The 22,577-nt window shown below is 35.4% G+C and overlaps 1 protein-coding gene across 1 annotated transcript in view; it reads right to left on the reverse strand.

Moving 5' to 3' along the window:
* Positions 1–22,577, reverse strand: part of MMP16 (matrix metallopeptidase 16) — a 158,627-nt gene that overhangs the window by 22,349 nt on the left and 113,701 nt on the right. The window contains exons 5-6 of the mRNA XM_015855974.2: positions 19,740–19,901; positions 16,797–17,014 (exon numbers count right to left, since the gene is read on the reverse strand). Coding sequence (XP_015711460.1) covers positions 16,797–17,014; positions 19,740–19,901 — 380 coding nt within the window. The remainder of the gene's footprint in view (positions 1–16,796; positions 17,015–19,739; positions 19,902–22,577) is intronic.

Consider the following 22,577-nt stretch of genomic DNA (forward strand, 5'->3'; position numbering starts at 1 on the left):
CTCAGAAAACTTGCTTAAGAAAGGGTAAAAACTCCATATCAGCCAAGGAATGGGAAACTAAAAATAAACAAACAAACAAACAAACAAACAAATAAATAAATAAAACCACACAACAGCCTTGTGAACAGCAAAGAGTTGAAACCAAACCAAACTAGGAAACAAACCTAAAGGTAAATTTCCTTTCCAAAGGTCAAAAGGTAAAAATTAATGAAACTGACATTCTGCTGTGACCATTTAAATGTCTAAAAAAATCAAGCATCTGCTGTGCAGCCAAGTTACCCCTTGATGTATCTGGTCAGTTTTTCCCATTGTAGGTGCTTAAACACATTTTCTAATCAGATTTTACATTCCCCCCCCCCCCCCTAGAACAATAAGAAATAGTTATTTCTACAGGTGTGCCTGTAGAAATCTCAGAAATGATCTCAGAAAGATTAGGAGGAAGATTAGGTGGAAGAATCATTTGTTCATCTCCTATCCACATCCTTCATTTGTAACTATGATTTATGGCATCTACATTTCATTAATTATAACAGTGGTAGGACAAGAAATTCACCTATTTCAGAGTAAATTCGACAAAGCTGAAGTATTCTTTATGGTAATGTTTTACATTAGAAAAAGTGTAATTCTATTTCTATCGTATGACAACTCTGAAATGCTTGATATGAATCCAAGTACTTTGTGTATTTCCCTCAATATTCCAACATATAATTTATATCAGGAAAAAAAAAAAAAAAAAAAAAAAAAAAAAAAAAAAAAAGGCCCTTAAGCCTTAGATTTTATACTGTAAAGTGCCTAAAGAGGTCATTAAATTATTTATTTCTTGTTTGTTTATTTATCACAGAATCACAGAATTGTAGGGGTTGGAAGGGACCTCTAGAGATTCATCGAGTCCAACCCCCCTGTTTTTCTGCTCAAGCAGGCTTCTACCACCAATGTCAACAGTCCAGGTAGGTGTCCAGGTGCAGGTCTTGAATTCTCGCAAGAGGAAGGAGACTCCAACCAACCTCCCTGGCAGTCCTGTTTCCAAGCGCTCTTTGTTACCCTCTCACGTGTAAAGAGTTTCCTTCTGCTTTACTTATTTTTTGGCAGAATCTTCTCTATGCTTGTAAAAACTTTTCATTTCATTAACTTCTTTCTCTTTACGTTCCTATCTGCTCAACACTACTACTGATAAAGTTATCACTAGACTCATTCAATAATGGGCTCCCACATTTCCTTTTCAGGTATTTATAAACCTGGATCAAGTCCCCCCTCAGACTTCTTTTTTTCACAGCTTTAAACGACCCCAGTTTCCCTTAAGTCTTCTCGACTGACTCCTCATCAGGGGAATAGACTTGCTTCCACGGCTTCTACGCGTCTCTAGTGGGCCCTTCTACGCTGGATCTCTTTTTCCAAGAGGTATTCGTCTTGTTTGTTTACTTTTTTTAATTGGGGAGCCCAGAACTGAGACACATTATATTCCATTGAATGCAAGGCCATTCTATCTCAAGGATGCAAGAGTAGAGGGGGAGGATATCCGTTTTTTCCTTCGATCCTTGTTCTGGATTCACATCTCTTTTTAATACAACCCCAGTATGATTCTTTTATTGGCATTTTTTGGTGATACAGAAGGGCACACTGCTGGCTCAATGGTAGTTCCACCAAGGACATTGTCTCTCAGGTCCTCTCAGAGCAGAGCTCCTCTCACAGCAGGGTCTTCGCCCCAGCCTTGTACTGGTGCATCACTTATTCTACTCTAGGCCTTAGTGTGCAAGAACTCTACACTTGCTTTTGTTTTTAAACCTCATACCGGTTTCTTACTGCCTATTCATCTCTCTCGCCAGTTCCTGTCCAGGTTAATTCTCACCTGAATGGCAGCCACAGATGCCTTTCAGGTAGTGGTCAGCCCATCCTCCCAAGCTTTTTTCGTGTAATCAGCAAACTTGCTGAGGGTGGTCACTATCCCCTCATCAAGGTCGTTGATGAAGATGTTGAACAAGACCCGACCCAGTACAGACCCCTGGGGGATGCCGCTAGTTACAGGCCTCCAGCCAGAAACCACACCGCCATCGACAACCCTCTGCACTCTGCCAGTCAGACAGTTCTCAAACAGTAACAGTTATTCTGTTATTCTGTGATTCTGCGAAACTGTTATGTAACAGTTTTGGCATAATTCATGTAGAAACTGTGGAGAAATAACTTTTTCAAATGAACATAGTGAACGTAGCTTATTTTCAGAGGCATCTATAATATTGATTATAGAATATCTTTTGAAAGAGATGCCTTCATGTGAGCCTTGGCTCTTCCCTGTCTGTATTCAGGTGAATGTAACTAAGCAACATAATTTTTAATTATTTTCTCTAATTTAATGACTGCTGTTGCCCCTGCCAGTGTAGATGAAAGCAGCATTTTTATTATTTTTCATAATACATTTATAATAAAATTTTAATATATTCTCTACATTCAAACTAACAAATTTACAGTACTCCATATCAACAATTTGATTCCAAACGAGACATCTCTTAAAATTGCTGCTAGCATTCGGCATTCACTTAAGAACACTTGGATGCACACTCACAAAAATGCATTATAGCAGTGGTTGGAAGGAACCTCTGGAGATCATTGAGCCCAATTTCCCTTCTAGTGCAAGCTGCCCATAGTAGGTTACACCGGAAAGTGTCCAAGTTTTGAATATCTGCAGGGAAAATGACTACACAGTCTCTGTGGACAGCTTGTTCCAGAGCTCTGTCAATTACTACACTGATGTATTTCTTTCTCATGTTCAGATAGAACATCATTGCCTCTTTTTCTATCACTAGGCCCACCAGAAACGGTCTTCCCCTGTTCCCTTGACATCCATCCTTTAGGTATTTCTAAGCATTGATAAGATAACTTCTAAGTCTACCGCAGGACAACCTGTTCTAGGACTCAGTTATTCCTCATAAGGGAGTTGCTCCTGGCTCCTAGTAATCTCTTTTCCTGTTTTGTTGATTTTCTTCATGTCTGGTATGATGCTATGTTTTGGATTTGGAAGAAAAAAAACAGCCCTCCACTGGACTATCACAATAAGTTTCCTGTCTGTATTGAACTGAAGTGCCCAGAAATGGACACAGTACTCCAGATGTGACCTTGCCCAGGCAGAGTAGATAGGGATGCTCTTTTAATACACATCAGGATACTACTGGTCTTCTTAGCAACAAGTGCACACTATTGGGTTCACGGGTGCTGCTACCTCAAATATTTGCTTAATATTTTGAAATGTGTCCTCATTTTGTTTCTGATATATTCTCATTAGCAAATAGTGATTTAAATATATCAGTTATTTTATTTATTTCTGTGTTATTCAAATTTATACCTTATATCTTCTTCTTTATCAGTTTTTTTCAACTGTCTTATAAAATCTTTTGATGCATATCCATATGTTTTATTTTTCTTGTGCTGACCATAGCAATGATATTAATGCATTTCTTTGTATCATTTAACCTTTTCAGATACCCTGAAACAATAAAATTCTATGAGTATATACGAAATGACTTCAGTTCAAGTAAAAACTATTATGTAGAATACTTTTAAATTATGCCACCGAGTCTTTGATTACCACCAGCAGATGGATAACACTATACATGGAATTCAGCATTCTCAGATATTAAAAAACACAATGGGTTGATTTGTGCCTCTTGTGAGAGTACACCAAATACAAAATCATCATCATATACTCAGAGAGCACTTAAGTCTTCCTGGAAAGTCTTCTATACCACAACTTTTCCAGTAAACCTATTCCAACTGCAAGTCTAAAAGTGCTAGATCTTGCAGTATAGTGCAACTGGAGATTATAGGTTCAATGACTTTTCTGATGTGTTATAGAACACAGAAATTATAAGAAATTAATACAAGTCATGTCACTAATCTTGTATTATTGCCAATTAGATAATTCAGTTACAGGGAAACAAACAAACAAACAACATCAGAAACAGCTATATTTCCTCCTGGTTTCTCTGTTCCAAACTGGATTCAGCATTTCAGTTCATTCTGATTTTGTCCAAAGTAAAACAGACTTTGTCTCCATAAAATGTTCCTACTGCCATATGATGATGATTCAATATGAACAAACAAACAGCCAGTCATAAAAGAAGCACAATAAAAACCTCTGAAGACATTAAATCTAGGCTTGCAGCCAAAAATCCCTGGAATGCTCCCATTCTCTCTAATGCACTACAAGTTACGGCACATGTACATGAAGTTCTGTACAAATCTCTTCTTCCAATGAACATTAGGCCTTAACAGAGCTGTTGATTATTTCCCCAGTAGTGAGTGCACTTTGGAGTCTACGTAACATTCTGTAAATGGTCTGCACCTAATTATCTTGCTTGTTTCCTTGGGGAGTTCAAGTCAATGTGTTTCAGAAATTCATGGAGTATGTGCGACGTGGTGTAGGGAGCCTGCTTTGGCAGGGGGGTTGGACTCGATGATCTCTAGAGGTCCCTTCCAATCCCTACAATTCTGTGATTCTATGATTCTGCACCATAAAAAAATAAGAAACTGCACATTTATAAGTAACAAGAATAATAATAAAATTGTCATTAAAAATGCAACAAAATCCTGGTCTTGGGAAAATATATACATATATTACATGTATATACATATACATGTGTATGTATATATAAAATATACATTAGATGTTATTTTTAAACTGCAGTGGTGACTCAAATGGAAAAAAAAAAAAAAAGTATTATGTTCACATTAAAACACTTGCCTCTCCACATAATATAGTAATAATAATAATCACCTTTTAAAGCATTTAAGTATATATTTGGGGCTAAAGAATGAAAAGGTTCAATTACTTGTTGCACACCAGTATGAGGTGGAGATGTCTACTCTGCAGCAGCTGTTCTTGTCTCTACAAATCATAGTGTAAAACAGAGCTGGAATGGAAATTGTGTTTCTGTAAGGCCTGCATCCATACAGACTGCGTCAACACATTACCATTTTTCTTGGAAATACTACAGAAGACATGCTGAATATGTTGTTTAAATGTGTCAGAGATTTTCTAGTTACAAACACGTACTTTTTGGTACTTCTCTTACACTGATATACTCTCCACACAGTGCTATGGGAAACTACATAACCAGTATACTTAATAACAGATTGCAAGCTTAAATTTGGCAAATACTTGTGCATCTCTTCTATTTTAAATCTCATTAATATTAATTTTGCAACCTCCTTCATCACTCAAGTTATCATTGATATTGCATGTCATACTCTCCACTTTTATTCAAACTATCAAACTCCACTATTCCATGAAGTAAAAGAGTGTCAGTAATTGTGGACTACCTTTTCCCTTTAAATAAAGTTGTAAATAGGCTTTGAAAACCAATGAATTGATAGAATATTAGCATTAAAATATTCTCAGGATTGTGTCCCCAGCTGCACAATATTCCTTAGCAGTATGCTATACTATCTTAAATACAATAACATAGATCTTACAAAACAAATATCTTGCAGAGAAGACCAAGCATACTGCCAGTAAGCTCCTGTAGAAAATTTAAAGTTATTTTTCCACATTTCTTTTCAATTTATTTTTGCTGTTTATCTTGACTATAAGAGGAAAATAAGAAATATTCCTTTTTCTGTCCTTACATTTTTAAATACAACTTTTATTTCTTTTTTAAAATAATATTTTATCTATTTCTTATCCATCAGAAATTGTTAGCTCCACATTTGTAAGGAACAGCGTAAAAATGATGTCGTCATTTCCAGATACAGTACATGGCTAGACCACTTCTACAATAAGTTTTTATTGTTCCCTCCTACTTATTTTTATTTTTATTTTTTTTTATTATTTTTATTTTTATTTTTTTTTTTCCAACTGTTCATGAAGACAAGGAAGCACAAAACTGTATCCAACAAGGTTAATCAAAGCCACCTGTCAAAAACTTATTCTTCATAGCATACTAGCATGGAAATTAGTGTTCCAAACATTCTTATAGATATTTTAATAGAATATTCACTGTGTTAATCCATTAATCTTTGTACTCTAGAATGCATTTTGATACAAGACACTTGCAAACCAAGTAAGAATACATTTTATTTTACGCTTCAATCTTTCTAAATGCAAATAAGTTCTTACTAAGCATATTTATTTGTACCTGTATTATCACAGAATCACAGAATCACAGAATTGTAGGGGTTGGAAGGGACCTCTAGAGATCATCGAGTCCAACCCCCCTGCCAAAGCAGGCTCCCTACACCATGTCACACAGGAAGGCGTGCAGGCAGGTCTTAAATATCTCCAGAGAAGGAGACTCCACCAACCTCCCTGGGCAGCCTGTTCCAGTGCTCCATCACCCTCACTGTAAAGAAGTTCTCCTGCACATTTGTGCGGAACTTCCTATGCTGTACTTTCATCCCATTACCCCTAGTCCTGTCCCCACGTAACTACTGAAAAAGAGCCAGACTCACAACTATGGCTCCCACACCTCAGGTATTTATAAACCTGGACAAGTCCCCTCTCAGCCTTCTTTTCTCAGAGCTAAACAGACCCAGTTCCCTAAGTCTCTCCTCATTAGGGGAGATGCTCCAGGCCCTTCACCATCTTAGTGGCCCTTCGCTGGACTCTTTCCAAGAGATCCCTGTCTTTTTTTGTACTGGGAGCCCAGAACTGGACACAGTATTCCAGATGAGGCCTCACCAGGGCAAGAGTAGAGGGGGAGGATCACCTCCTTCGACCTGCTGGACACGCTCTTTTAATACACCCCAGTATGCCATTGGCTTTTTGGCTACAAGGGCACACTGCTGGCTCATGGTTAATATGTTGTCCACCAGGACGCCAGGTCCTCTCTGCAGAGCTCCTCTCCAGCAGGTCTTCCCCCAGCCTGTACTGGTGCATGCAATTTATTTCTACCCAGGTGCAAGACTCTACACTGCTTTTGTTAAACCTCATCGGTTTCTTACTGCCCAGTGTTCTCCAGCCTGTTCAGGTCTCGCTGAATGGCAGCACAGCCTTCAGGCGTGTCAGCCAATCATTCACATTGACCAAGGTAATCCTCTAATGAAATGTTTAAAAGTAAAAAAAAAATCCCAACATCAAGGGGTAATTATTGTAATTAAAAAGTTGAAGAGACAAGACAGATTGAAACAAACTAGCTAACTAAATACTTGGAGCGAAATAACAAGAAGTTGTTTGTAAATAATGAAATAGCTTTCACAGGTAAGAAGCGACATCAAAAGTAGCTGCAGGTCAAGGAATATGATTCTCCCCCTCTGCTCTGCTTTCATGAGACCTCATCTGGAGTACTTCATTTAGCTCTGTGGGCCTGCAGCATAAGGACGGAGACCTGATGGAGTGAAGGCAGAGAGGGCCACAAAGATGATGAGAGGGCTTGAGCACCTCTCCTATGAAGAAAGGCTGAAGAAGCTGTGTTCAGCGTGGAGAAGGGAAGGCTTTGGGGATACCTTGTACTAACCTTCTGCTACTTAAAGGGAGCCTGCAGAAAAGATCTGGAGAAACTTGTTATCAAGGAGTGTAATTCTAGTAAAAGTCATATTCAGTATTCAGTGTGAAGGTAAGGCAATGGAACAGGCTGCCCAGAGGAGTTGTGGATCCTCCATCCATAAAGAGTTGAATGAGGCTTTGGGCAACCACTGGAAGATATATCAAAATATTTCCCTGCCCATGGAAGGGAAGTTGGAACCAGATGATCTTTGACAGTCTATTCCAACCTAAGGAAGAGAATTCTATGATTGTACAATTCTGTGAACTGAGAGGTCTGCACAAATCACTAGAAAAGAGTTAGACATACAGATCAGGGCATAACCAAATTCAGCTTTTAAAATTGTATGTGGATACAGGCTTCTTATAAGTCAGTCTTTCATATTGCTTAGGTAGTGAATGAATCAATAAGCTCTGATAAGCTGATAACTTGTGAAAATAGGGGAGGAGATTGTGTAAGGAACTGTTAAGAGGAGTTATTTTGGATTCAAGCCACTGAACAGCTAAGACACTAATATATGCTGTTTGATCTCAGTTTAATGCTTGTGTTCTGTGAAACTTTGCTGAAAAGAACAAAAAATAGAACCAGAGTTGGCTTTGAGTGCCATGCTGCAAGCTTAAGCATATCTTCTTGTCCATGGAAGTGGCAGGATTAGAAAAAAGACTGCAGAGGTTTGCACTGTAGTCTGTGGGTGAACACATCTATTCCTGAAATGATCCAGCACTGATACTGACAGAAATGACCAAAGGGGAAAACAGACGATGGAGAGTTTCACATCCAGGAAAGATTAGCAAACAACATCCACTGAGACAAAACAGGCATAAAATTGATGGATATTTGACTGTCTTTGTGTTATCACTCAGATAGTGGAATTAGACAATAAAAACATTGAAGGACTTTCTAACAGTGAATATGTGATAATTTAAATTAAATATGATTACAGATAAGCTCATAGCTTACAACTAAATGTCTGTGAAGGCTATATCATGGTAAGACTGAGAAAAAACACTGCTAGGGAGAAGGGAAAAACACTGACCTCTTTTGTCAAGTACATTATTTGATCTAATAATACAGCCTGTTTTCCTCAGTGAAGATACTCACACTGGACAGATGTGTTTTAAATCATTACTTTAAATTGTTCCCACCGTATTTCAATCTACAGTCTGATACAAGCTGTATGATTTTCTTTTAATCTGTACTAAACTTCTGTGTTGATCTTTAACCCCTTGAATGGGCAATAAATAGAAATGTAAATGAATAACTAAAACATATACAAAATATAAAGCCTCAGCAGTAAATTAAAAGTAAGCAAATATTTCCAAGAATGGTCAATATCTTTCTTGGAAAAGCTTACGCTGCAAGTCATTACAATGGTTTACCAGAATCTTTACCTAAATTAGTTGAAAGACTACCATTTTGTATACAAAGAAATTGCAATTAATCTTTGTGCTTGAAGGGTTTCTGAAATTATTCCCTTTGGTTCCATTAGTATGTAGCTCCAATTAATGTGTATTGTTAATATTCCAACACTTGCTGGTGGTACAGAATTGAAGATATGCCTCCATGTAATTTTAGATTTCTCCTTGCTGAGAGATTTTGCAAATATTTTTTGTCAATAATGCTTTTTGTTTTGCAATTCTCTTGTCAGTGATTTTTTTTTGTTTTGTTTTTTTGTTTTGTTTTTTTTTTAATCAGTGCACTCAAACTCTGAATCTTTGAAAATAGGCAAGTTTAAAAATCGAATACATTTTGTATTCTACCATTCCATTAATACTTTTTGTTAAGTTATTTTCATTGTAGTAAAACAATAAGTGAAAAATTAATTGGGTCCCAGAGTTCTCTCACTGTAATATGTAAATTCTGTGAAAGAAGTGTGGGTGATAGTTGTTCATAATGAGAACAGAAGAAAACAGTCCTTTAATAAAGTCTTCTAGAACAGAGCAGGACCCTTGAGAAGGATGGTGATTTCTCCTGAAGGCTGATACCGAGAAAGGAGAAAGGAGAGAATATGTCCTGCATAGCTAGAGAAAGTAAATTTTCTCCTTCCTACATTAGCCCCTCATAAACAGCAGCCACATATCCTGCGGTCCCTGTCCCCTTCTCCTCACCCAAATATATCACTCAAAAATCAGACTCCTGACCAAATCTCACTACTTACTCCCTGTAAGGGCTGTAGCCTAAAATAAATGATGGATCAAATGCTACTGGAACATAGACTGTTGAAACAACCACATTTCAGTGGATTCATAGTATCACAGAATGGCTGAGATTGGGAGGGACGTACATAGGTTTTGGGAGAGTATCAAAAAATGCTCAATCCCTCTTTTGGAGGAGAGAGGGGAAAGAAAGTGATGAAAAGACCTTTTGGAATTCTATTCCTTTATAATATTCACATTTCAGTTGCTACATAAAATCACAGAAGGGTGACACTGACAGCACTTCTGGAGACCCAAATACCTCCCTTGCTCAAAACAGTCAGATAAAACTGATTGCCCAGGGCTCTGTCCAGTCAGATTTTGAGCAGTTCCAAAGGCTCCACAGATTTTCTGTAAGGGTTTACAACAGGAAAGATTTTTTCTATGTTTAGATTGAATATAACTTGAGTTTAAACAAGGTACTCTGTCTTGTATTTATCTCGGGGAAAATAAAATTCAGAAGGATGTTAGTCTGTAAGTTCAAGCTGATGTTTCAGGACATCTGTTAAATCTACCCCTTTGCCCTGGGCTGTATTGTGATGTACATCATAGAAACATGTGGTGAGGAGATGGCCAAACAGCAGGTACTATTGTGTCACTCAAAAAATAGCTTGAAGTGAAATAATAATACGTGTGTTGAACAGGAGGGTTTATTTAGGGCAAGATGGTGTGGGCACTGACATGTTAACAACACGCTAACATTACTTGCATTGAATGAAAGCATTGTGTGGTACACCATCAAGGGGCCCACAGTCAAAGACACGAGTGTCTGAGGGGTGGCTGCCCTTCAGAAAAATCTGAACTACATTTGTAATGGAATTGTTTGGCCTGAGAGGACAGACTGTATCTAATTAAAAGCAAAGCACATATGACAGACATAAGAGGAGCTCACTACCATCTGCTTTGATGCTGATCAAATCCTTTTACACCATATCATTTGCCAATGAAAACAAAACCTTCTTGGAAAAAATAATACTCTTCCGTCTGACAAATCTAAAGCCCTGCTGAAGATACTGAGTCATGTATCCTTCTAAGGTTATACTTTGCAATAGGCCAGTATATGAGTAACACGAGTATTATTAGCAGGACAGTACAGATTGTTACTGTAACTGATTATTAATCAGCTCAAGTTGTTTATGAGTTTGAATAACATGTAAATACATTACACTGACACACCTGTAAATAAATCCCTAATAACATATGGTTGTAATTTTTAAATCTTTCTAAAGATTATGTTTATATGTGTAATAATAAGTATATAGGTTAATAAGTTCTGGGTAATAACTACCATTATAACTGGGTTCCCATCTTTTAGAGGAACTGTGACCAAGATAATTATTTTTAAAGATGATAGGGAAGAGTGAGGGTTTAATTGAACTGTTCTAGGCTGTGAAGATCATCAAAGGGCTGGAGCACCTTTCCCATGAAGAAAGGTTAAGGGAGTTAGGCTTGTTTAGCTTGGAGAAGGCTCTAGAGACACCTTGTTGAGGTCATCTAGTACTTGATGGGAGTTTATATGAAAGAAGAGGATAATGACAGGTTTAAATAACATTTGGAAAATACTATATCATCAGCCAGTTAAAAGTAGCCATATATCAAAATACATAAATTATGACTTTTTGGTATTTTGGTATTTCCATGCTTTTGTTTTTCTTGATATTCTACAGTTTGCATTGTGCTATAGACCATCCATTGTATACATTTACAATGGGTTTTATCTACTGTAAGTCACTGAAGTCCCTACCGAATATTCCCTGCTTTTCTCCCTTCTTTTCAACGTGGAATATGACTGATCTGAAAAAATGCTATCCACCCCCCATCAAATGGTTCTTCCTAACAATAATTTGAAAATCACGGAGAAAGGAGTCTACTCTCTGCAGTCTTAGCTTTCTCCCGACTTCCCACTTCTAATATTTTACAGCTGAGATGTCAAGTATTTTCCCCTCTCAGATCTTGAAGTCTTGACTTCCATAGCTTCCTCTTCTAAACTTTCCCAGGCTGCAGCTGACAGACCAGACATCCACAACATCACGTGATGAAAAACAGCTACACAAACAGTCTAGGACAGCTTTGAAAAAATATCCTTTTAAATGCTGTGGAGTCAGGTCTTGTATCGTGTCTGCTTCTTTGTCTCTACATTCTCTCTGTCTTTTAGATTTTTATTTTATTAGATCACCAGTTATGATTAAGTAGTCAATGCTAAAATGCTTTAAAAAATCCTCTTGTTTTTACCACATAACAAGAGACAGGGCTAGTTGTTGTTTTTCCTTTTGTGTTTAACAGCATACTCTATATAAACACAAATTCTGAAAGGGTTATTGAATGGCATCTATAACACTATATATGAGAAAAATTGCTGCCTAAACTAATGTAAAGTGGTAATGACAGCCTAACTGACTTTGCTTGTTTGGCAGTTCAGAAATGTTTTACAGGGGTTCTTAGCAAATGAAGAACTGGAAAACAATTTTCTGCAAGTTGTGGAAAAAATAATGAAAAATAGTAAAACACAGCCTGTTGAGTCCTTACAACAGCTACTCTACTGTTTGTAATACTAATATTTGATAAGACATTTCTCTGAGCTGTTAATGTTCTTCCTCTGATGGACAGGCTTACTTCTCCTACACTTTACATTTCAACAAACACCTTAAGATATGGAAGTGGTTAAACATGCTGTTCATGAAGGAATGAGTTAACTTTTCCAACATGAATACTAAAAACATTCTAGATTATATTGGAACCATTACCTTGTTTCTTAAAGAGTTAGCACCGAAGTAGAAAGTATCAATGAAGTTTTCCATAAAGAAAAATTTTTTGTCAAAAAGCCCTTACTTCTCTCTCTAATCTGCTTGTTTGATGCATCTGGTGCTTGGTTTTGTAGGCAGAGGATTTAGTTACATTTAAGGATTTTGTTAAAATCAATGTAAACTTAAGCATAAAGAAGTTAACAGCAGTTACAGAAGTGGTTGAAGAACAACTAGAAGTTATTTTGTTGCCAAGGAATTACCAGCATGTAAAGTCAAACACAAGCTATGCTCACCTCAAAAATAACAGAATAAACAACCAGGGTGAATCTGCCCTCCTCATTTGAGAGAGAATACTTTCTGTGCAGCCACTTTCTGAAGAAACGTTTTTAAAAATGTCAAAAATGCTCAGGACAGGATTGTCAGACTCCACATATTGATATGTACAATGGCTAAGTAGGTTTTTCCACTAAAGAAAGGCATGCAGACAGCATCTTACCACTTTGCACAACTTCCCCTATTTGTTTTTCTCCATTTGTCAGCCATTTTCTATGACACAGGAGAGTTGTAATTAAAAAGGGGGAGAAAACTGATGGAGGAGGAAACACTGGAAATGAGAGTGTCAGCTAATACTAATTGCACTGAGCATAATTACAGAAGCTAGATGAAATCTCAATAAAAACTTGGCACTGGTGAAATCTGGCATGGAAATTCTTGTCCTGATGATAGCTTTCACCAGTTCAAGCACATTTTAAATAATAACAATAATTGAAAGAACTACATACAAACTTCATGCATTTTAGAATATCATTTAAGTCAGCTAAAGCCAATACTTAAAATACACAGACTTAAACTAATAGCACAGAGAATTTTAGGTCATATTATTTAAAGAATTCAGGAAAATAAGTCATTTTCGAACAAAAAATATGGCTGTGCTCCATATATATTAAGTGAAAAAATATTTTTTCCTTAAGATTCAATCATTTCTCCCAAGATAGTTGACACACAAAATTCTAATGTTATTTGCTGATCTTTGGGGAATCTTTGACAAGTTGTTTGCTTTTACTTTTGTATTTACCAGTAATGTTACATGAAGAACATATTTATTTCATTTCTCTAAAACCACACAAATTTTATCAAGTGCTACTAGGATTGCCTCTTTGTCAAAGCAATGGAAAAAAAAAAAAAAAAAAAAAAAAAAAAAAAGGATGACTGTAAATTTCATTTCCTCCTTAACTTCACTCTTACTCAGTTTTACTCTGCTTATATCCACCTGAGAATATCAGATATTCCTAAACCCACAAAGTTAATGGATTTGACTGAATACAGAATTGTCTCTAATATTTCAATACACTTAAATATACCTAACAGCTCAACAGACAAGATAAGCAGTCTTCTAGAAATCCGCGGTGTATCTCTATTTTCTGTGCTTCAGTTTTATGTTCAAATTAGAATTTAATTATTCAGAGGGCTTGCATTCTTCAACTCTGTGTCTAAGCTCCCAAGCAATTTTAAGGTTTATTTAAACAAACTGAGCACCTGATCTTGAGACTGGCCCATGAGATAAAGATATCCACTATTTTCATTTTGAAATTTGTACAGAGCACACATACCATTCAAAAGGCAGTAAAATTGGCAACTACACAGTCATTTCAAACCTGTGGATAAAGAGTAAGAAAGCAAAGGATGTAATTTGATTAGCCTCCAACTTTATGAATTTTAACTCATTTAGGAATTATCGTGCAATAAGTCTTCCACTGGAGGTCATAACACTTCTTTAATTGTTTCCACCTGGTACTGTACTGTCATCAGTCCTGCACCTGGCTCTTAGCCCATCTCTCCTGTCTTTCCAGATTTTCTTTATACCTTCACTAAATGGCAAGGCCAAGGACGTTGATCTTTTCTGTTGCGTTAGAGCACCGAACTCCCAGCTTCACTTTCTCCATTGCTGGATGGAATGCTTTCCCTGAATTCATTCCTTATTTCAGTTTATACCTTTTGAAAATGAATTCCTGTTGTTCTGCTACAGCCTGATATGGTGAGCTATCACTCCTAACCTGCTTTCCCTCTCCCTGACATCTGCAAAGAAAAGTAGAAAAATTATCTAGTTTCTTCCCTTACCTGCTCATTCCATGCTCCTCCCCATGCAAAACAAATAAACAAACAAAACCAACCAAATAAACAAACAAGAGAACAACAGCAGCAACAACAAAAACAAACAAAAAAGCCCTACTAGATAAATTAAAACATCAGAACACCAAAACCAACCCTAAATCACATGAAAAAGAAATCCACAAAGGTAACTGCTTTAGTAGATCAAAATCTTCCTTAGAAAATTATTTTCTGAGCAAGAAAGGTGAAGCCTACTAATGCAAGCATTCAAAGACACTCAGACTACAAAGTCAGGATTTTTATACTTTAGTAAATCCTACTGCTTAGTATATAACCCAAGTTATGCCTTGCCACATTACCAATACTCTGAAATTATTTTAAGGGAACTGCAGGACCCTAAAGGAATTAATCTGGAGAAACTGTATATTTTTCTTCTCTTCCCAACACCTTGGTTTAAAAAAAAAAACAAAAAAAAACCACAAAACAAACAAACAAAAAAAAAAAAAACAAAAAAAAACAGTAACCTAATTTTGGAGTCAGTCTCTAAACATAAAATTTGTACACACTCTGATTCTGGTTGTTTCCTTCTAATAATATTTGTCCATGTTTCCTCATTTGGATGTGGATCGTGAATGAAGTTTTAGCTGTTGGAATACAGTGGCAGTTTGCACACTAGTAAGCATATAAGTGATAGAATAAACATACAATGTTAGGGCAATAAGCAGCAAATACTTTTTGAAGAAATTACAGTCTTTTCAATCAGAATAGCAGAGAGTGTTCAGTAATGATGATCAATATTATTTTTCCAGGAATACAGACTTGGTTAGACAGGAAATTTTGTGTTACTGGGATAGCATTTCACTATTTATTGATTTATGTCTAAAATAAATGACAGTATTTTCTATTGCTCTTGAGGTGGATGATGTGAGATTGAAGTAGGTTGTTTAATATCCTGTTTAATGTCAGGTCAGAAAATTAGACTCTTTCTTAACCTTTGAGTTTTAGTCATAGAAGACTGATAGTTCAGGACCTCCTAGAGTTCGAAGATACAACATCTATCCAAATGAAAAGGTCTGACATTCCCAGGGATGGAATAATCCTTAGATCTTCATGAGAAGAAAAAAAGAAATACCTGCCCACTGTGTTGTGAAGGTTGCTCAAAAAGTTTGAGTGAATTCATGAGAGGCTATCATTAAATATGTTTTTGAGGTATGCTAAAGACAGTAAAAGCCCAAGCAGTACTGCTAAAGAGATTAATCTGGAGCAATAACGCACATGAAAAGAAAACATTTTATGGGGGAAATGGATCCCATCAGTAAGGTCAACAAAAAGCATTGGACTGTTTAATGACAAATTCATATGTACTTGTAGAAGAAAAATTGCAATCAATCCATGTTGAATCATGTCACAGATATACAAAAAAAAAAAGATTCTACTCTTCCAGTACTTTAAGCATATTTGTCACACAAATAGTTCAAAATAAGAGATTATACTGTTGCACATTTCCAGAACATTTGCACAGCAATAATTTTCAACAAGGTATTTTAAGATACTGAATAATAAGAATTCTGTAATTATTCTTCAACACGGAATGCTTTCTGGATACAATGTTGTAGATCATTATCCTAAGACAGCTTTGATGTTCATGAGCCCTAGCAAAGACCTTCTATCAAAAGACTGTTTTCAGTTTAGTTTGTTTAGTTCAGTTTGTTGCAAATGCTACATTTAGAAGCTCAGAGCTAGATTATGAATGGAAACAATGATACAACTGGAGTAAATTTTTTGTATTTTTGTGACAAAGACTTAGGTACTTCCTGTTTAAATGACTGACCTAATTGTAGAGCTGAAATTTCATCTCCAGGCAAAATAAAAACAAATCAGAATTAAATACATACATTAAATAGATACAGTATCTACTGTATGTCTGGACGTGACTGTTTTCCCAACAGAGTCATTCTTACCACCTCCTACTTCTGAGCTGAGTTATGCTTTTTTATCTCTTCATAACATGCTGAATTTATTTACCTTTACAATTTGAGGCATTACAGTTTCTGCTGACGTGGGTCTTTTCTCAATTTAGAACATTACAGCAACCGTCTGCTAGATGTTTAAGCCATGTGTATATTTACTTTTTAATTTCTTTCCCAAACTTTCTAACTGTGAGAGGGCTGGGAAAGTGGAGTCACAGTGAATGAGAGTATGCTTTAAAAAATAAATAAATACATAAATGCAGAAATGTAGACACTTGATGTAACATTGAAAAATTCACAGCCTCCTACCTTGAAAACAAACATTTCCCGGCGAAGAATAGCTAAAGTGTTGAAGTTCCCATCACAGATGTTAGGTTTGGCCCCAGGATAGGAAGGTTTGTCACCAGTGGGTGGCCGGGGAGGCTTAGGTTGTCTGTCATTTTTCCGTGGGTCTGCTGGAGGGATCGAACGATGAGGTGGCACTGTTGGCAGAGGTCTTGTTGGTGGCTGGATCCTGTCAGGTGGACCTTTAAAAATGACACCAAGATGTAATTTATTTTCCTATCAGTGACATTCCAAGAAGAAGAAAAAACAAACAAACAAACAAACAAACAAAAAACAAACAAAAAAACACCAGAAAAGCTAAGCAGTGTAAAACCTCCAATGTAGTGGAAGGCATTAATGAAGAAAATAATTATTTTTCACTATTTAGTATCATCCTTCCAAAAATCTGCAAAGGATGCACATTCCACTATCATTTCAGCTAAGAAGTACTTAATTGCGTGTACCAGCTGAATAAGAATTTTTAAGACTGAATCCTGGTGGTGCCCAGGGATATGCTTAAGCAGTGGGCTGTCAAGAGTTAGGGTGCTATGGTTAACTGTGGTTGGACCTGATGATCTTCAAGGTCTTTTTCAACCTGATTAATTCTATGATTCTATGATTGTCAATTTTATGAAATAATGAACCAAAAAACAAACAAACAAAACAAACAAACAAACAAAAAAAAACCCCAAAACAAAAACCCCTTTACCAATCAAAGCATCAGAAATCAATGTTTTCAAGCCATCTTTTTTTTCTTCTACCTGTCAATTCACATATGCCTATATAATTACCACTAACCCAATTTGTAGACATATTAGTATCTTTTTCAGGATATATTCCAAGCTTTCCACAATGTTCCTTGCTGTGTCTAAAAGTTCTTGGAACTGGAATTCCAATCATAGGCATCCACATAAACAAATATCCTAATTCACAAATTTATTACAAAGTTAATGTAATAATTAATTATTAATATCTAATTATTTAATTATTAATTATTTATATCTAATTTATAATTCGTGTTTGTCAGTGATTTTAACAAAGCTAGATACCTAGTAATTAAAGGGATTTCTGAGGATAAAATGCAAAGGAATAACTAAAATGAAATCCAAGCTGTATAATATAAAACATTTTTCTTTTTGCAAATGCATTTTTGTTCATAATATACAAGGATTGATGGCAGATAAAATAACTGTCCCACTCATAATTTCTCTATTCAAAAGTCAAATGGCCTTCCTATGCATATGCTTTTTATAATTCTAATGGCATAATTCTTTACTTTCATTTGAATATATCTTTCCCTTTCACCATGTATTACTACAGTTACTCATTTGTTATATGTATAAAGTCTCCATTGGATCAGTGGTATTTCTAGAAACAAGATGAACATGCTAATTTGGCTCATTCTATTTAGCTCCGTCTTCAAATCATATAAATGCAAAATCAGTTTTGATTTCAAAATATAAACATAATTTGCATGACTCGGCTGAAAGACATTTGAACAGAAAGAGAACCCTAAAACTGCAAGAATGTCCTTTGAATTTCTGATATTTATTCACAATAAGCATAGTTTTTTGAAAGCACATTTTTTTTTGAGAAAAATATTGACTATACAAGGAAATGGTAAACTCCCCTTATGACTGTCATCCTACTTAATATGGCATTTACTTCATTCACAGTTTTAAAGTTTGTGGCATTTATAATTTACAGTTTATAATGGTGTTTGGAGCAAAACTGCAGATCAGAGCAATTATTTTAATAGGCATGACATTTTTATTGTGGCATACCAGCTTTTCATTTTAAAGGGAGCAAAGAAATCAGTGTGCAGTAGCACACGTTGGAAAGATTGTAACCCCAAACGAAAGTTTTCATATGCTATTTGCAAGTGATATCAGATATTACTTCCCAGGGGTAACACACTTCTCCTAATGTATAGCCCACAGCTGTTTGAGCTTAGTGGTTAATTTTTGGCCAGGTATTGTTGTCTAGCCTTTGAGTCTAGACTATTAACTGAGGTCATGAGAAATAACCTTCCTTTTAGCTAATCACACAGGAAAAAAAAAAAAAAATTAAAAAAATAAAATAAAATCGTGGTAAGCCAATCATTTTGAAGGTACTGTTTAAGCTTGTGAAAATATTTATCAGTGCTTGATAATACGGTATTTTAAAAGTTTTTAATATAAAACATAAAGTAGTGTCAGGAAAGTTCTAATTAGCAGTACTGTTGTTCTATACCAACAAAGGTGTCATTTGTAGCAGTAAAGATGAGCAAGGAATGGCCCCAATAATATTCAATTTAGCTTCTAAACTGAAAATAACTAAATGTGATAGAGAATGAATTGGAGAATATTAAACAAGATGAGTAAAATTATACATACTGGATGCATGGCAGAAGTAGACCAAACAGATATTTCAATATAGATAGAGACAGAACAGTTTTTTCATTGTAGGAAAACAAACAAACAACAATAAAATACCTCCAACTGTTCAGTAAATGTCTACAGAATCAGACTTTAAAATCAGGAACAAAGTTATGGCTTTAGAAATGCATGAAACAATAATACAGGAATTAATTTTAGATTCAGCCCATAGGCAGAATACAGTTATTGTTTTGGTTTGATTTTGTTTACAACTTTCTGTTACTTCATACAGAATTCATTTCTACACTTACTACAGGGAAGGGTTTTCTGGGACTTTAAAATTGATCTATTCAGGGAACTGTTCAATATTATAACCAATCCTTTGATAACTAAGAAGTAGTCAATTCATATTACTATCTTAGTTTTGAGTACTACAGAAATAAGTGTGCTATGGTTAAAACTTTTTTTTTTTTTTTTTTTCTTTTTTTTTTAAGAGATGGAGTGAACAGGAGGTTCTCAAACACATTCTTAAGCAACAATGTTCAAGTTTCCTAATTAAAACATGACATACCATATATCTTTTGGATGCCCTGTAAGTCATCATTAGGTAGTTTGAAGTTGTCAGTTTCCATATACTGATAAAAAGGAGCCATAATTGCTGTAGGATCATTAGAGTGCTCCAAGCCCAGAGCATGTCCCAGTTCATGCACAGCAACTAGAAACAGATCATTTCCTATGGAGAGAAGAAAGAGAAACAGTCTTTGAAATTGTGAACATAGTAAAAGAAATAACACAAGTGGAGCACTCTTCACTTGAAAGACATTTTCATTGATTTTGATTTTACTCACTGATACTTAACAACAAATGATGAAGGTAATTTAAAAAAAAAAAAAAAAAGTTAATTTTTATTGTTACTCATGGATACCATAAGTGTGCTTATTTATTTAACTGATGCACATAGTTATGACAGTGTTCAAGTGCCACAGCTGGCATCTACTCTTGTGTACAACTTTAGACATGGACTTATGGTATATTTACCCTAACTGAAAATGCCTGTGTCAAGATATAGTTTCAAAAGTGCATAGTTAACTTTATGAACTGAGAACTACCTATGTTGGACAAACCCTACAAGGAACTTAGTCATTCAGATGCTTGCCATCAGGCCCCTGCTGATTATTTGTACATATTGTCCACTTCTGAGTCACCATAACTGAAAACCCAGTATGGAAAATATGGGCATCTTGCTGTACTTCTCAAAATGGGATGCCCATATTTGTTTCATTGTGTAGTCCCCTTATATTTGCAAATTCTTAAATATTAGAATTTTTTGATTTATATAGATCTAAACAACTAAACATCAGACTCATATTACAGACTCATCTCACACTTTAGTTTTTCCCCTCCAAAAATCCACATTTAACTTTTATTACAGGCTATTGAAAAAATTAGACATGTTACAAGGTTTACCATAAACTCTGAAAAAAAAACAACCACAAATTAATGTCAGTGCAACTGTTTCTATAGAAGTTTCAGAGTTAGACCTCTATAATATTCATATTGCCTATTTTTATTCATTATTTTTTCAGCATATCAGTATACAAGCCTTTTGTACAGGTTCTGCCTGTAGACAACATGTAACAATGTGAGACTTTGGAAAAAATGTTTTACATCAGGAGAAAGATTGTGGTTACTTGGAGATAGTTCATATCCAGGGTATTGCTCATTTTCATCACCTAGGAATAAGAGGAATCATTCCTCAGAAGTGTGCTCCTCTCTGATTGACATAAGAATTTTTCTAGTTAACCATCTTATGCAGAACTTTTAGAAGGCTGGACATAAGTGAAAGGGGTCCTACCAATAAGAGGTTGTTTCCTGTTGAAATGCTACTATAAGTGGTGAAAAATTGTGATGTAGGTTATTCTGTGGTCTAGCAGAGGGCTGTATACTAGGATGATAAAATATTCAACATTTACTATCATTCTACATTCTGTACATTCTTTGGAGGTAGATGGTTACTCCACTGCTAGCACTGGAATTCTAAGAACTATTATAAAATAATAATAATAGTAAACACTGGACTTAGGAAATATATATATATGTATCAATTTATACAACTTTGAAGATATAGTTGACAGCATTTCAATTTTTCAAGTATTTTCTCTTGCTGTCACGAAGAAATAAACTTTCTCCCAGGTACATAGAAAAGGAGAAACACTTGGCAGTAGATAAAACCATGATATATGAAGCCATGTTGATGTTTGTAAAATAAATGCTTGATTGAAAGCATGGAAATACTCATAGCTAAAACTCTGTTCTTATTTGACAGTCTTTTCATGTCTTCCTGATTCTTAATACAGAAATATGAAAACTAAATGCTTATGCTCTTTTATCAGTATAACTGTGCAGAAAAAAATTCACATCTTTCAAAAATTAATCTGACATAATATGCATTCAGAAATGAGAAGAGTTTATCCTATCCTATCATTTATAATTATGTGGTTTTCAGATTAAATACTTTCTCATCTATCTATATATATTGGATGCAGTTCTTTATATAGCAAAGAAGATTTTCAGTGCACTGTTGTAATAGGTTTGAGGAGCTTCACTGTCCCTGTCAGGAGTGTTTTTGATACCTGAATTTACCCTTCGATATCCAGTCAAAACTGATCTTGACATCATCTCATATGAATAATCCACAGCTTCTATAGTTAGCTTCAGCATTATAAGTGATGTGCAGGAGCTACTCTGTAAAGGTATTCATTCACTCACAGTGGAATAATTAAGATCCCTTAATAATGATAAATAAAGATGAAAAGACATGAAGTCTTTTTCTGTGTCATACCCATTATATTACAACAAGGCTCACAATTTTTTTCTGCACTTTATGAAAGATAGAGTTTCAGCACAAGTTTATTAGAATGAATAATTTGTGTGGCATTACACTGTATATGTAAGATTGAACTTCCTTTTGCTCATTATATGTGGTGAAAAGCTAATTTCCTTCTTGACCTTGGTTTCTATAATCATAATTAAGAATATTAACAGGCCTTTGTATTAATAATTGAACAAACATGCTGCACACAGTACTTATTAAGTCATTTTCACATGGTTTCAAATTGATAGTATTTGATTTTACCGCAAGGTTATGCTGGTCAACATCAATAAATTAGGGTGTTTTACATGTGGTATTCAACTCTAGTGTTTAACATGAGGGACTGGGAGGTGAACTTCTAACAATTCTTAAAATTTCACAAAACCACACTTCTTGATAAAATAGCCTTGGAAGTGTCTAACTCTAATTGCGCCACTTGTGCAATGCATGAATGATCAATAGATTCTTTGGTTCTTAGTCACCATCTTTTGGGTGGGACAATTAAGCAAAAAATAAAATATTAAATATTCAGCATCT

Source organism: Coturnix japonica, chromosome 2, assembly GCF_001577835.2.
Source record: "Coturnix japonica isolate 7356 chromosome 2, Coturnix japonica 2.1, whole genome shotgun sequence".
Lineage (NCBI taxonomy): Eukaryota > Metazoa > Chordata > Aves > Galliformes > Phasianidae > Coturnix > Coturnix japonica.